Source organism: Salvelinus alpinus, chromosome 8 (assembly GCF_045679555.1).
Source record: "Salvelinus alpinus chromosome 8, SLU_Salpinus.1, whole genome shotgun sequence".
Taxonomy (NCBI): Eukaryota; Metazoa; Chordata; class Actinopteri; order Salmoniformes; family Salmonidae; genus Salvelinus; species Salvelinus alpinus.
The window spans coordinates 76,437,215-76,454,638 of record NC_092093.1 but is presented as its reverse complement, the minus strand read 5'-3'; the positions used below and the strand labels follow the sequence as shown (position 1 = coordinate 76,454,638).

General features: G+C 41.0%; 1 protein-coding gene across 4 annotated transcripts in view; it reads right to left on the bottom strand.

Moving 5' to 3' along the window:
- Positions 1-17,424, bottom strand: part of LOC139583730 (partitioning defective 3 homolog) — a 599,078-nt gene that overhangs the window by 502,049 nt on the left and 79,605 nt on the right. For all 4 annotated transcript variants that reach the window (XM_071415128.1, XM_071415130.1, XM_071415129.1 and 1 more), the window contains exon 2: positions 11,585-11,686. In XM_071415128.1, coding sequence (XP_071271229.1) covers positions 11,585-11,686 — 102 coding nt within the window. The remainder of the gene's footprint in view (positions 1-11,584; positions 11,687-17,424) is intronic.

Below are 17,424 nucleotides of genomic sequence, written 5' to 3'. Positions count from 1 at the left end.
TTGTTTCACTCAAGGTTAGCTAAATTAGTCTTAAAAGGATTCTTTCAACACCGTCTGTCTGCTACAGTGTTTGGTAATTAGTCCTGATTGTTTGAGCGCAAAGAGCACAAGATTGGGTCTGACAATCCTTAGAAAACCCACAACGTTGAATCCTACAGTACCGATATGAAATACACAGAGAGAGTGGGCATGCACATGTGGACATTACTCCACCACGAGCTACGCCAATTATCTACCATTAAGATCAAATTCAACCCCATGCATTTCATCTATCGCTCTATAGCTGGGAGAAAAAGTACTGACCAGCTGTAGCTTCACACAGTACATAGCCATGACAACCATTACTCCTGATGAAATCAATATAATGATCATCTAAGACAGTGTCCCAAATGGCACCCTATTCCCTATATAGTGCACTACTTTTGACCAGAGCCCTATGGCCCCTGGTCAAAAGTAGTGCACTATATAAGAAATTGACTGCCATTTGGGACACAAGTCTACAATAACTACAAGGAAGTCTCTCTTCAGGTCTGTTAGCCTGTTGGGGGCCCTGGCTGGGCTCTGGGCTGCTTCGGCTGGCATACTGTTTCTATTAAAGGTAGAGAGAGGGAGAGGGAGAGGGAGAGGGAGAGGGAGAGAGAGAGAGAGAGAGAGAGAGAGAGAGAGAGAGAGAGAGAGAGAGAGAGAGAGAGAGAGAGAGAGAGAGAGAGAGCGAGAGAGAGAGAGGTGAATATAAGCAGATGGTGGAACAAATGAGGTCATCACCCACTCCCTGCCCAGAGAGAGAGGGAGAGAGAGAGATAGGTGGGGGGAAGAGGGAGAGAGAGACGTAGAAAGAGAGAAAGAAAGACAAAGAGAGAGAGGAGAGATGTGGCGGGAGAGAAAGAAGGAGGGATGGAGGGATAGGCAGAGCAGATAGCCACTTTAAACTATGCCACTTTGTTTATATACCCTACATGACTCATCTCATATGTATATACTGTACTCTATACCATCTACTGCATCTTGCCTATGCCGTTCTGTACCATCACTCATTCATATATCTTTATGTACATATTCTTTATCCCTTTATACTTGTGTGTATAAGGTAGTAGTTGTGGAATTGTTAGTTTAGATTACTCGTTGGTTATTACTGCCTTGTCGGAACTAGAAGCACAAGCATTTCGCTACACTCGCATTAACATCTGCTAACCATGTGTATGTGACAAATAAAATTTGATTTGATTTGAGAGGAGAGGAGAGATGTCGCGGGAGAGAAAGAAGGAGGGATGGAGGGATAGGCAGAGCAGATAGAGAGAGAGGAGAGATGTCGCGGGAGAGAAAGAAGGAGGGATGGAGGGATAGGCAGAGCAGATAGAGAGAGAGGAGAGATGTCGCGGGAGAGAAAGAAGGAGGGATGGAGGGATAGGCAGAGCAGATAGAGAAAGAGGAGAGATGTGGTGGGAGAGAAAGAAGGAGGGATGGAGGGATAGGAAGAGCAGATGGAGAGTGGGTCTTTCACAATGACTAACTATGAAAACGTGATTCCAGTTACAGGAGTGCAAACGCCTTATGTGAGGACTATAACATGACATGGGTGTTTTACCACGCTCATATAACACCAGAGAACACACACACACACACAGTGTACAGACCATGAAACCACATCATGGGGCAAGCCACATTAACACACCTACAGGCCAACCAACAAACAGAGTGTGTTCGCACACACTGACTGTCTTCCAAAACCATTTTGACAAATTGAAGGGCAGAGTCACTTTAAATGTCCTCAAGTCCATGTGACATAATTGACTAGCTGAATGGATGGCACTGTTACTGCTGCACCACAGTCACAAGCAGACCCTACAAACACACTCCTGAGTATCTAAACCGTTACAGATGCCTGTCAAGGGAGTGTGCCTATCCTGAACTACCCTCCCTCACAGACCTGACTCTAGTCAGGAATACCTACTGTATGACAAATGCAAATCAACCACTGTTGAATATAAAGACAGCCTTTAACCAGCCTTGACAGGGTATATACCTTCCTCCTTTACCCCAGGGACAGACAACCATGTTAGGGGGGATTGAGTCTCTCCCTGCCTCTCTTAAACAGTGGCCTTCCCCGGTGCATAGTATGTGCCAGGGCATTCTCAACAGGGCTATGTTCCAGGCAGCACGACTATATTGCACGTAAGTTTCCGCGAACGCGCACACGCCCAGACATGCGCATTCTGTCATGCTGTATCACCGCCTGGTACGGCAACTGCACCATCCGCCACCGCAAAGCTCTCCAGAGGGTGGTGCAGTCAGCCCAACGGGGTCACACTGCCTGACCTCCAGGATACCTACACCCGGTGTCACAGGATGGCCAGGAAGATGATCAAGGACCTCAGCCAAGCAACGGCCTATTCGCCACGCTACAATCTAGAAGGTGGAGACAGTATAGGTGCATCAAAGCTGGGTCTAAGATTGAAAAACAGCTATCTCCAGACCATCAGACTGTTAAATAGTCACCACTAGTTGGCCTCCGTCCAGTACCCAGGCCTGAACCTTAGTCACTGTTACTAGCTGGCTACCACCCGGTACTCTACCCTTCACCTTAGAGACTGTCACTAGCTGGCTACCACCCAGTACTCTACCCTTCACCTTAGAGACTGTCACTAGCTGGCTACCACCCGGTACTCTACCCTTCACCTTAGAGACTGTCACTAGCTGGCTACCACCCGGTACTCTACCCTTCACCTTAGAGACTGTCACTAGCTGGCTACCACCCGGTACTCTACCCTTCACCTTAGAGACTGTCACTAGCTGGCTACCACCCGGTACTCTACCCTTCACCTTAGAGACTGTTACTAGCTGGCTACCACCCGGTACTCTACCCTTCACCTTAGAGACTGTCACTAGCTGGCTACCACCCGGTACTCTACCCTTCACCTTAGAGACTGTTACTAGCTGGCTACCACCCGGTACTCTACCCTTCACCTTAGAGACCGTCACTAGCTGGCTACCACCCGGTTCGCTACCCTTCACCTTAGAGACTGTCACTAGTTAGCTACCACCCGGTACTCTACCCTTCACCTTAGAGACTGTCACTAGTTAGCTACCACCCGGTACGCTACCCTTCACCTTAGAGACTGTCACTAGCTGGCTACCACCCGGTACTCTACCCTTCACCTTAGAGACTGTCACTAGTTAGCTACCACCCAGTACTCTACCCTTCACCTTAGAGACTGTTACTAGCTGGCTACCACCCGGTACTCTACCCTTCACCTTAGAGACTGTCACTAGCTGGCTACCACCCGGTACTCTACCCTTCACCTTAGAGACTGTCACTAGCTGGCTACCACCCGGTACACTACCCTTCACCTTAGAGACTGTCACTAGTTAGCTACCACCCGGTACTCTACCCTTCACCTTAGAGACTGTCATTAGCTGGCTACCACCCGGTACTCTACCCTTCACCTTACAGACTGTCACTAGCTGGCTACCACCCGGTACTCTACCCTTCACCTTAGAGACTGCTGCCCTATGTACATAGTCATTGAGCACTGGTCACTTGAATCATTTGACATACTGTTTTACCCACTAAATATGTATATACTGTGTTCTAGTCATGGCTCATCCTATATAACTACTTGTCTATTCATATACTGTCCACACTTTCTTTACACACCATTCAGATACATATATATTTATATTACGGATTCTGACGTTTTGATACATCTTAACTTGTTCTTTTTTTCTTAACTGTTTGATTATGTGTGTAGTTATTGTATTGCCAGATATTGCTGCATTGTTGGCGCTAGGGGGAAAAAGCCTTTAGCTGCACCTGGGATAACATCTACAAAACCGTGTACGCGACCAATAAACTTTGATTTGACACACCCACACCCACACCCACACCCACACTAAGATGTAGGGGTTGCCACTCGCTGCTGCGCTCAACTGGCATTAGTTTCCTGCTTGTACTACAATCACACTTCCTGTGAAAGCTGGAGAAGCGAAGGTCGGGAGCACAGACTGGAAAGATAACCAGAACTAGGTCTGAAATGGCACTCTATTCTCTATATAGTCCACTACTTTAGACCAGAGCCCTGGTCAAATAGTTCACTAAATAGGGATTAGGGTGTCATTTGGGACGTAATCCAATTCTGCTATAGGTAAAGGTTGTAAAGAAAGAGGTATACTAAAAAGCATATCTTCATTTAGTATAGACAACCTAATATACTCTGTTTGTTCCTACTGTCAAGGCAGAGGTGGTTGTGCTCCAAACTGGTTTTGAAGTCAAACCAAAATTACATTGTGTAAGAAGCGGAAGGAAGCAGCCTAGACTTATTTTTAAGACTGGGCCGACCAGCTCCACAACCCTGCCTGTCAGTAAGTCAGTCAGTCAGTCAGTCAGTCAGTCTGGAGGTTATATAGGCCTTAAACAATGCTGTTAGCTTTAAACTGCTCAATAATCACTGGCGAGCAGTAACACGTACAGGCGGAGTCCCAAATTACACTAATTTCCAAATATAGTGCACTACTTTTGACCAGGGCCAATAGAGCTCTGATCAAAAGTAGTTCACTATGTCAGGAATCTGGTGCCAGTTGGGACGCACAGTGCACACACAGTACAGTGGATATGCATAGCATTACACGTACAGCCACTACTGTGAACAGACCTACTGCTTTTAAAGGTACTGCATGTGTCAGTCTCATGACAATGGCATCAGTGCAGTTATGCAGACAGACAGACGGACTGTCTTTCATTTATGCATGCCAAGATACATAGGATCCTAAATATAACATTTATAGGAACTGTTTTCATGGTCTTTAAACTCAGCAGGGTATACTCTTGTCACAGCCATATATAGTACCGGTCAAAAGTTTGGACACACCTACTCATTCAAGGGTTTTTTCTTTATTTGTACTATTTTCTACATAGTGGAATAATAGTGAAGACATCAAAACTATGAAATAACACATATGGAATCATTTACTAACCAAAAAAAGTGTAAAACAAATTAAAATATATTTTATGTTTGAGATTCTTCAAAGTAGCCACCCTTTGCCTTGATGACAGCTTTGCACATTCTTGGCATTCTCTCAACCAGCTTCACCTGGAATGCTTTTCTAACAGTCTTGAAGGACAGTCATCCGTTCACCTACTCAGTGTCTCACAAAAGACACGGTGCTTGGAACCAAAAATCTCAAATCTGGACTCATCAGACCAAAGACAGATTTCCACTGGTCTAATGTCCATTGCTCGTGTTTCTTGGTCCAAGCAAGTCTTTTCTTATTATTGGTGTCCTTTAGTAGTGGTTTCTTTGCAGCAATTCGACCATGAAGGCCTGATTCACGCAGTCTCCTCTGAACAGTTGATGCTGAGATGTGTCTGTTACTTAAACTCTGTGAAGCATTTATTTGGGCTGCAATCTGAGGTGCATGTCTAGTAACTCTAATAAACGTGTCCTCTGCAGCAGAGGTAACTCTGGGTCTTCCTTTCCTGTGGCGGTCCTCATGAGAGCTAGTTTCATAATAGTGCTTGATGGTTTATGGGACTGCACTTGAAGAAACTTTAAAAGTTCTTGAAATTTTCCGGACTGACTGCCCTTCATGTCAAAGTAATGTCAAAGCTTATTTGAGCTGTTCTTGCCATAATATGGAATAGGTCAATTTACCAAATAGGGCTATCTTCTGTATACCACCATTAACTTGTCACAACAAAACTGAATAGCGCAAACGCAATCCTCTTGACACTACAGGGGGTGCTGTTTCAACTTGGACATTTAGCGTTCCCAAATTAAACTGCCTCGTACTCAGTTCTTGCTCGTACAATATGCATATTATTATTACTATTGGATAGAAAACAATCTCTAGTTTCTAAAACCGTTTGAATTATGTCTGTGGGTGAACCAGAACTCGTTCTGCAGCGAAAATCATGACAGGAACTGCGAAGGTCTGAAAACGAGGCTCTGTTCTCAGATCAGTTTAAAACTCTGTATGTATCCTATGGGTCGACATGAACTGCACCCGCCTTCCCCTGGATGTCAGTAACCAATGAGAATTGGAATGGAGTGTCTACGTAGATCTCAGAGCTTATAAAGCTCCAAGGAACGAAGGGACCTCTCTTTTTGTCGTTCGTCATGACGCGAAGCAAGACCTCAGGATGAAATTTTGGAAAGCTCAGTTATCGGCCTTAGATGTATCCGTCTGTAATTTAATTCGATATAGGTGTTAGAAACATCATAACGAAGTTATTTTAAACCGAGTTATATCAGTTTATGCGAGTATATTGCTATTTTCGGAAATTCCTTAGTATTGCATTTTGAGGATTTGGGCATGTCTGCTCCACATGGCTATTGTTAGCTGCTAATTCCGAAGTTGAAGACGACATTTTACAACCAAGCAACGATTCTTTTGGACAAAGGACACCTTGCCCAAGATTCTGATGGAAGCTCGTCCAAAAGTAAGAACTATTTATGATGTTATTCCGTATTTATGTGGAAAAATGTAAACGCATTTGTCCGCCGTTATTGCGGCACTAGTCTGGCTGTAACGCACACTGTATGTCTAGTAACGTTAATTTTAAAAATCTAACTCAGCGGTTGCATTAATAACTAATGCATCTTTCATTTGCTGTCCAACCTGTATTTTTTAGTCAATCTAATCGATAAATAATCGTAAACTTAGGTGCCTTTCCAAGATGGCGCCGGACAGAATGCATGACCTGTTGCCACTCATCACATTGTATAACCACGATTTGTGCCGCTAAATATGCACATTTTCGAACAAAACCTATATGCATTGTGTAATATGATGTTACAGGACTGTCATCTGACGAAGTATATCAAGGTTAGTCCAAAATTATATATCTTTTGCTGTATTGTTACGATCGCTAACCTGTGCTGCTGGTCAATTGCTTGTGTTTCTGGCTATTGTGCTAAGCTAATATAATGCTATATTGTGTTTTCGCTGTAAAACACTTAAAAAATCTGACATATTGGCTGGATTCACAAGATGTTGGGCTTTCATTTGCTGTACGCTGTGTATTTTTCAGAAATGTTTTAAGATGAGTAATTAGGTATTTGACGTTGGTCTCTGTAATTATTCTGGCAGCTTCGGCACTATTTCAGATTGCAGCTGCAATGTAGAACTGTGATTTATACCTGAAATATGCACATTTTTCTAAAAAAACATATGCTATACAATAAATATGTTATCAGACTGTCATCTTATGAAGTTGTTTCTTGGTTAGTATATCTTTATTTGGTCGAATTAGTGATGGCTACTGATGGAGTAAAAAACTGGTGGAGTAAAAAAAGTGGTGTCTTTTGCTAACGTGGTTAGCTAATAGATTTACATATTGTGTCTTCCCTGTAAAACATTTTAAAATCAGAAATGATGGCTGGATTCACAAGATGTGTATCTTTCATCTGGTGTCTTGGACTTGTGATTTAATGATATTTAGATGCTAGTATTTACTTGTGACGCTATGCTAGGCTATGCTAGTCAGCTTTTTTACTGTGGGGGGTGCTCCCGGATCCGGGTTTGGGAGGAATTAGAGGTTATTAAGGAAAGAAATTCCACAAATTCACTTTTAACAAGGCACATCATTCAATTGAAATGCATTCCAGGTGACTACCTTATGAAGCTGGTTGAGAGAATGCCAAGAGTGTGCAAAGCTGTCATCAAGGCAAAGGGTGGCTACTTTGAAGAATCTCAAATATAAAATGTATATATAATATATCACTTTTTGGTTCCTACATGATTCCATATGTGTTATTTCATAGTTTTGATATCTTCACTATTATTCTAGAATGTAGAAAATAGTAAAAATAAAGAAAAACCCTGGAATGAGTAGGTGTCCAAACCTTTCACAGGTACAAATATATATATTATATATATATATATATATATATATATATATATATATATATATATATATATCACACATACTGTATATATACACCTTAGACAAATACATTTAAACACTGTTTTTCACAATTCCTGACATTTAATCCTAGTAAAAATTCCCTGTCTTAGGTCAGTTAGGATCACCACTTTATTTTAAGAATGTGAAATGTCAGAATAATAGAGAGTGATTTATTTCAGCTTTTATTTATTTCATCACATTCCCAGTGGGTCAGAAGTCTACATACACTCAATTAGTATTTGGTAGCATTGCCTTTAAATTGTTTAACTTGGGTCATACGTTTCGGGTAGCCTTCCACAAGCTTTCCACAGTAAGTTGGGTGAATTTTGGCCCATTCATCCTGACAGAGCTGATGTAACTGATTCAGGTTTATAGGCCTCCTTGCTCGCACACGCTTTTTCAGTTCTGCCGACAAATTTTCTACAGGATTGAGGTCAGAGCTTTGTGATGGCCACTTTGTTGTCCTTAAGCCATTTTGCCACAACTTTAGAAGTATGCTTGGGGTCATTGTCCATTTGGAAGACCCATTTGCTACCAAGCTTGAACTTCCTGACTGATGTCTTGAGATGTTGTTTCAATATATCCAAGGCAGTTAACCCACTGTTCCTAGGCCGTCATTGAAAATAAGAATTTGTTCTTAACTGACTTACCTAGTTAAATAAAGATTCACTTTTTTTTTTATAAAAAAATATCCACATAATTTTCATTCTCATGATGCCATCTATTTTGGTAAGTGCACCAGTCCCTCCTGCAGCAAAGCACCCCCACAACATGATGCTGCCACCCCCGTGCTTCACGGTTGGGATGGTGTTCTTCGGCCTGCATGCCTCTCCCTTTTTCCTCCAAACATAACGATGGTCATTATGGCCAAACAGCTCTATTTTTGTTTCATCAGACCAGAGGACATTTCTCCAAAAAAGTATTAGCTTTGTCCCCATGTGGAGTTGCAAACCGTAGTCTGGCTTTTTTATGGCGGTTTTGGAGCAGTGGCTTCTTCCTTGCTGAGCTGCCTTTCAGGTTATGTCGATATACGACTCGTTTTACTATGGATATAGATACTCTTGTAACTGTTTCCTCCAGCATCTTCACAAGGTCATTTGCTGTTGTTCTGGGATTGATTTGCACTTTCCGCATCAAAGTATGTTCATCTCTAGGAGACAGAACGCGTCTCCTTCCTGAGCGGTATGACAACTGCGTGGTCCCATGATGTTTATACTTGCGTACTATTGTTTGTACAGATGAACATAGTACCTTCAGGCGTTTGGAAATTGCTCCCAAGGATGAACCAGACTTGTGGAGGTCTACAATTTTATTTCTTAGGTCTTGGCTGATTTCTTTAGATTTTCCCGTATATATTTGCGCACTATTGTTTGTACAGATGAACGTCGTACCTTCAGGCATTTTTTTCTGAGGTCTTGGCTGATTTCTTTTGATTTCCCCATGAGGTCAAGCAAAGAGGCACTGAGTTTGAAGGTAGGCCTTGAAATACATCCACAGGTACACCTCCAATTGACTGAAATTATGTAAATTAGCCTAACAGAAGATTCTAAAGACAAGACATAATTTTTTGGAATTTTCCAAGCTGTTTAAAGGCACAGTCAACTTAGTGTATGTAAACTTTTGACCCACTGGAATTGTGATACAGTGAATTATAAGTGAAATAATCTGTCTGTAAACAATTGTTGGAAAAATTACTTGTGTCATGCACAAAGTAGATGTCCTAACCGACTGTATATATATATATATATATATATATTCATTCTATATTTTTCCTCGTACTAGCTCTGACTCTGCTGATAGCTACTTCATTGAGATGAAATGTACTTACTATGACTGTGATATGTGGTTGTTCCACCTAGCTACCTTAAGATGAATGCACTAACTGGAAGTCGCTTTGGATAAGAGCGTCTGCTAAATGACTAAAAGATGTTATGTATGGCTCTCTGGGTATAGCAGTGTACTGTACTGTCACTGATGTTAAAGGACAGAGCTACGCGTATTGTCTCCACTGCTATTTCCTGTCCATGTGCAGGGGAGTTTGATGGGGAATAGCACAGAACCCAGGGCCTGAATAGCAGACTGTGTTGATAGGAGAGGGATGAAAACAGAAGCATGGCATGCCACCTGGAAAAACCAGCTCACGCATCCGGACCACCGCTCTAACACACACACACACACATGCACACACTCAGAGATACACATACACACACAAGCACCTGTCTGGTTGACGAACTGTCCCATAAACAGCAGCACTTCCGACAGGCCGGAGATTAACACACAGCTCTGGCTCACAACGTCTAAAGAAACACCACCGTCATAACTGGAGGTGGCATGGTCTCTCTACCCACTCTGTTTGGCTTTCAATCTAGAGTGAACCCGCACACATGTACGCAACCACACACACACATACCTACACACACACGCTGTACCAGCCAGCAGTCAAATAACGTTTGCCAGAGGAAACTGCAGTAGTCTGGGTGTACTAGAAGAAGTAAATAGTGTCCAACGGCCTTGGGCTAATATTTGGCTTGACTAAAATGTAAATGGAGAATGTGTTTTCTCAAATGTTCCCATCCTATACCTTACTATAGCTGATTAGAATGACCTCTACTGCTATTACTAAAGCTCTCTCTATCTCTGTTCGACAGTAGCATAACACCAGGTTACACTCTGATTCAACACTTAAGGCCTTTTCACACTGCATTGTTCTTAGCCCCAGGTTAAGACAGGCCCTGGGCTAGCTTAACCTGTGTTCATACAAGTAGGGCTAAGTGAAACCAACGGTCCCTTTTCTGGTGTAGAATATTCAAATTAGGTATCAAAGGAACTCTGATTGGCTAGCCCCTGGGTTAAGGTTGGTGCTAGCCCACTTTAGAATGTGCACGTGTGAACACTTGCTTAGCCCCAAGCTCAAACCTCCCTTATCCCAGTGCTTTGAGGCATTTAGCCCTCGGCAGTGTGAACGTGCCTTTAGTAATCTAATCTAACACAGCACCTAACTACCCAAGCCCTTTTGTGAGCCACATAAACCACTGAAGCCCTGTCAACAGCGTTCGTCTACTGTCCATATGCCATTAAACGGCAGCATGTTTGTAGATAAAGTATGGCTGCAATGACATCTTATGACAGGCAGGGGGCTCATGATTCTGCTCAGTAGAAATATGAAAACAGATTTTCATAAGCGAAGAGATCTCGTAAATAGACAGTGCAGCCAAAAAACACGCCCTTTCAAAGTTTACAAAGACTGTTTCTCTGTTTTATAGAGTTCATTAGTCATTCAACCAGAGGCAGCAGCAGCGTGTCACATTTAAGTAATTTAGTTATCTATTTTTACACATAAATATCTAGTTTTAGACGTTGTCATTTTCTTTTTCACTTTGTTCTCCAGTTCTCGATTTTGCGGAGATAAGACAGCTAGCATCTGGTAGGAAATGGCCTGTGAATTCATCTGAGAAATATGCCTCTGTATTTGCCAGTATTGTAAGCCTGGGCATCACTTGGCTGCTACTGTGGGGATCACAACAGGAAGTGGCAGACTAATTGGTCCAGTTATAACACAACATGCATCATAACATGGGTATATGCAAAGCAGGAAGGACATCTAAGCAAATGCTTTTACCCTGAAATAGCTCAAATAGCTTCCTGAGGTGTATCAAGCCCACTGACCACAGCGTGACTCACCCTGTCTTTGTCATCGGCCACATCACACAGCGTGTCGTCCAGATCCAGTATGCCTCCGTCCCCATGCTCCAACCGGTGCACCTGTAGCCAGTAGCCAGAATCCTAGAAGGAGGGAGAGAGGAGAGAGGTGAGACATGGCTTATTTTAGAGAAGAGAGGTGAGACATGGCTTATTTTAGAGAAGAGAGGTGAGACATGGATTATTTTAGAGAGAAGAGAGGTGAGACATGGATTATTTTAGAGAGAAGAGAGTTGAGACATGGTTTATTTTAGAGAAGAGAGATGAGACATGGCTTATCTTAGAGAAGAGAGGTGAGACATGGCATATTTTAGAGAGAAGAGAGTCAAGACATGGCTTATTTTAGAGAAGAGAGATGAGACATGGCTTATTTTAGAGAAGAGAGATGAGACATGGCTTATTTTAGAGAAGAGAGGTGAGACATGGCTTATTTTAGAGAAGAGAGGTGAGACACGGCTTATTTTAGAGAAGAGGGATGAGACATGGATTATTTTAGAGAGAAGAGAGATGAGACATGGCTTATTTTAGAAAAGAGAGGTGAGACATGGCATATTTTAGAGAAGAGAGGTGAGACAGATTATTTTAGAGAGAAGAGAGGTGAGACATTGATTATTTTAGAGAGAAGAGAGTCGAGACATGGCTTATTTTAGAGAAGAGAGATGAGACATGGCTTATTTTAGAGAAGAGAGATGAGACATGGATTATTTTAGAGACGAGAGGTGAGACATGGCTTATTTTAGAGAAAAGAGGTGAGACATGGATTATTTTAGAGAAGAGAGATGAGACATGGATTATTTTAGAGACGAGAGGTGAGACATGGCTTATTTTAGAGAAGAGAGGTGAGACACGGCTTATTTTAGAGAAGAGAGTTGAAGCATGGCTTATTTTAGAGAAGAGAGGTGAGACATGGATAATTTTAGAGAAGAGAGTTGAGACATGGCTTATTTTAGAGAGAAGAGAGGTGAGACATGGCTTATTTCAGAGAAGAGAGGTGAGACATGGCTTATTATAGAGAAGAGAGGTGAGACATGGCTTATTTTAGAGAAGAGAGGTGAGACATGGCTTATTTTAGAGAAGAGAGGTGAGACATGGCTTATTTTAGAGGAGAGAGGGGAGACGGCTTATTTTAGATAAGAGAGATGAGACATGGATTATTTTAGAGAAGAGAGATGAGACATGGATTATTTTAGAGAGAATAATAAATAAAAGAGAGAAGAGGTGAGACATGGCTTATCTTAGAGAGAAGAGGGGAGACATGGCTTATTTTAGAGAAGAGAGGTGAGACATGGCTTATTTTAGAGAGAAGAGAGGTGAGACATGGATTATTTTAGAGAGAAGAATAAATAAATAAATAAAAGAGAGAAGAGGTGAGACATGGCTTATTTTAGAAGGAGAGGTGAGACATGGCTTATTTTAGAAGGAGAGGTGAGACATGGCTTATTTTAGAGAAGAGAGGTGAGACATAGATTATTTTAGAGAAGAGAGGTGAGACATGGCTTATTTTAGAGAAGAGAGGTGAGACATGGCGTATCTTAGAGAAGAGAGATGAGACATGGATTATTTTAGAGAGAAGAATAAATAAATAAAAGAGAGAAGAGGTGAGACATGGCATATCTTAGAGAGAAGAGGGGAGACATGGCTTATTTTAGAGAAGAGAGGTGAGACATGGCTTATTCTAGAGAAGAGAGGTGAGACATGGCTTATTTTAGAGAAGAGAGATGAGACATGGATTATTTTAGAGAGAAGAATAAATAAATAAAAGAGAGAAGAGGTGAGACATGGCATATCTTAGAGAAAAGAGGGGAGACATGGCTTATTTTAGAGAAGAGAGGTGAGACATGGCTTATTTTAGAGAGAAGAGGGGAGACATGGATTATTTTAGAGAGAAGAGAGATGAGACATGGATTATTTTAGAGAGAAGAGAGATGAGACATGGATTATTTTAGACAAGAGAGGTGAGACATGGCTTATCTTAGAGAGAAGAGAGATGAAACATGGATTATTTTAGAGAGAAGAGAGATGAGACATGGATTATTTTAGAGAAGAGAGGTGAGACATGGCATATTTTAGAGAGAAGAGAGATGAGACATGGCTTATTTTAGAGAAGAGAGATGAGACATGGATTATTTTAGAGAAGAGAGGTGAGACACGGCTTATTTTAGAGAAGAGAGTTGAAGCATGGCTTATTTTAGAGAAGAGAGGTGAGACATGGATAATTTTAGAGAAGAGAGTTGAGACATGGCTTATTTTAGAGAGAAGAATAAATAAATAAAAGAGAGAAGAGGTGAGACATGGCATATCTTAGAGAGAAGAGGGGAGACATGGCTTATTTTAGAGAAGAGAGGTGAGACATGGCTTATTCTAGAGAAGAGAGGTGAGACATGGCGTATCTTAGAGAAGAGAGATGAGACATGGATTATTTTAGAGAGAAGAATAAATAAATAAAAGAGAGAAGAGGTGAGACATGGCATATCTTAGAGAAAAGAGGGGAGACATGGCTTATTTTAGAGAAGAGAGGTGAGACATGGCTTATTTTAGAGAGAAGAGGGGAGACATGGATTATTTTAGAGAGAAGAGAGATGAGACATGGATTATTTTAGAGAGAAGAGAGATGAGACATGGATTATTTTAGACAAGAGAGGTGAGACATGGCTTATCTTAGAGAGAAGAGAGATGAAACATGGATTATTTTAGAGAGAAGAGAGATGAGACATGGATTATTTTAGAGAAGAGAGGTGAGACATGGCATATTTTAGAGAGAAGAGAGATGAGACATGGCTTATTTTAGAGAAGAGAGTTGAAGCATGGCTTATTTTAGAGAAGAGAGGTGAGACATGGATAATTTTAGAGAAGAGAGTTGAGACATGGCTTATTTTAGAGAGAAGAGAGGTGAGACATGGCTTATTTCAGAGAAGAGAGGTGAGACATGGCTTATTATAGAGAAGAGAGGTGAGACATGGCTTATTTTAGAGAAGAGAGGTGAGACATGGCTTATTTTAGAGAAGAGAGGTGAGACATGGCTTATTTTAGAGGAGAGAGGGGAGACGGCTTATTTTAGATAAGAGAGATGAGACATGGATTATTTTAGAGAAGAGAGATGAGACATGGATTATTTTAGAGAGAATAATAAATAAAAGAGAGAAGAGGTGAGACATGGCTTATCTTAGAGAGAAGAGGGGAGACATGGCTTATTTTAGAGAAGAGAGGTGAGACATGGCTTATTTTAGAGAGAAGAGAGGTGAGACATGGATTATTTTAGAGAGAAGAATAAATAAATAAATAAAAGAGAGAAGAGGTGAGACATGGCTTATTTTAGAAGGAGAGGTGAGACATGGCTTATTTTAGAAGGAGAGGTGAGACATGGCTTATTTTAGAGAAGAGAGGTGAGACATAGATTATTTTAGAGAAGAGAGGTGAGACATGGCTTATTTTAGAGAAGAGAGGTGAGACATGGCGTATCTTAGAGAAGAGAGATGAGACATGGATTATTTTAGAGAGAAGAATAAATAAATAAAAGAGAGAAGAGGTGAGACATGGCATATCTTAGAGAGAAGAGGGGAGACATGGCTTATTTTAGAGAAGAGAGGTGAGACATGGCTTATTCTAGAGAAGAGAGGTGAGACATGGCTTATTTTAGAGAAGAGAGATGAGACATGGATTATTTTAGAGAGAAGAATAAATAAATAAAAGAGAGAAGAGGTGAGACATGGCATATCTTAGAGAAAAGAGGGGAGACATGGCTTATTTTAGAGAAGAGAGGTGAGACATGGCTTATTTTAGAGAGAAGAGGGGAGACATGGATTATTTTAGAGAGAAGAGAGATGAGACATGGATTATTTTAGAGAGAAGAGAGATGAGACATGGATTATTTTAGACAAGAGAGGTGAGACATGGCTTATCTTAGAGAGAAGAGAGATGAAACATGGATTATTTTAGAGAGAAGAGAGATGAGACATGGATTATTTTAGAGAAGAGAGGTGAGACATGGCATATTTTAGAGAGAAGAGAGATGAGACATGGCTTATTTTAGAGAAGAGAGATGAGACATGGATTATTTTAGAGAAGAGAGGTGAGACACGGCTTATTTTAGAGAAGAGAGTTGAAGCATGGCTTATTTTAGAGAAGAGAGGTGAGACATGGATAATTTTAGAGAAGAGAGTTGAGACATGGCTTATTTTAGAGAGAAGAGAGGTGAGACATGGCTTATTTCAGAGAAGAGAGGTGAGACATGGCTTATTATAGAGAAGAGAGGTGAGACATGGCTTATTTTAGAGAAGAGAGGTGAGACATGGCTTATTTTAGAGAAGAGAGGTGAGACATGGCTTATTTTAGAGGAGAGAGGGGAGACGGCTTATTTTAGATAAGAGAGATGAGACATGGATTATTTTAGAGAAGAGAGATGAGACATGGATTATTTTAGAGAGAATAATAAATAAAAGAGAGAAGAGGTGAGACATGGCTTATTTTAGAGAGAAGAGAGGTGAGACATGGATTATTTTAGAGAGAAGAATAAATAAATAAATAAAAGAGAGAAGAGGTGAGACATGGCTTATTTTAGAAGGAGAGGTGAGACATGGCTTATTTTAGAAGGAGAGGTGAGACATGGCTTATTTTAGAGAAGAGAGGTGAGACATAGATTATTTTAGAGAAGAGAGGTGAGACATGGCTTATTTTAGAGAAGAGAGGTGAGACATGGCGTATCTTAGAGAAGAGAGATGAGACATGGATTATTTTAGAGAGAAGAATAAATAAATAAAAGAGAGAAGAGGTGAGACATGGCATATCTTAGAGAGAAGAGGGGAGACATGGCTTATTTTAGAGAAGAGAGGTGAGACATGGCTTATTCTAGAGAAGAGAGGTGAGACATGGCGTATCTTAGAGAAGAGAGATGAGACATGGATTATTTTAGAGAGAAGAATAAATAAATAAAAGAGAGAAGAGGTGAGACATGGCATATCTTAGAGAAAAGAGGGGAGACATGGCTTATTTTAGAGAAGAGAGGTGAGACATGGCTTATTTTAGAGAGAAGAGGGGAGACATGGATTATTTTAGAGAGAAGAGAGATGAGACATGGATTATTTTAGAGAGAAGAGAGATGAGACATGGATTATTTTAGACAAGAGAGGTGAGACATGGCTTATTTTAGAGAGAAGAGAGATGAAACATGGATTATTTTAGAGAGAAGAGAGATGAGACATGGATTATTTTAGAGAAGAGAGGTGAGACATGGCATATTTTAGAGAGAAGAGAGATGAGACATGGCTTATTTTAGAGAAGAGAGATGAGACATGGATTATTTTAGAGAAGACAGGTGAGACATGGCTTATTTTAGAGAAGAGAGATGAGACATGGATTATTTTAGACAAGAGAGGTGAGACATGGCATATTTTAGAGAGAAGAGAGGTGAGACATTGATTATTTTAGAGAGAAGAGAGTCGAGACATGGCTTATTTTAGAGAAGAGAGATGAGACATGGCTTATTTTAGAGAAGAGAGATGAGACATGGATTATTTTAGAGACGAGAGGTGAGACATGGCTTATTTTAGAGAAAAGAGATGAGACATGGATTATTTTAGAGAAGAGAGATGAGACATGGATTATTTTAGAGAAGAGAGGTGAGACACGGCTTATTTTAGAGAAGAGAGTTGAAGCATGGCTTATTTTAGAGAAGAGAGGTGAGACATGGATAATTTTAGAGAAGAGAGTTGAGACATGGCTTATTTTAGAGAGAAGAGAGGTGAGACATGGCTTATTTCAGAGAAGAGAGGTGAGACATGGCTTATTATAGAGAAGAGAGGTGAGACATGGCTTATTTTAGAGAA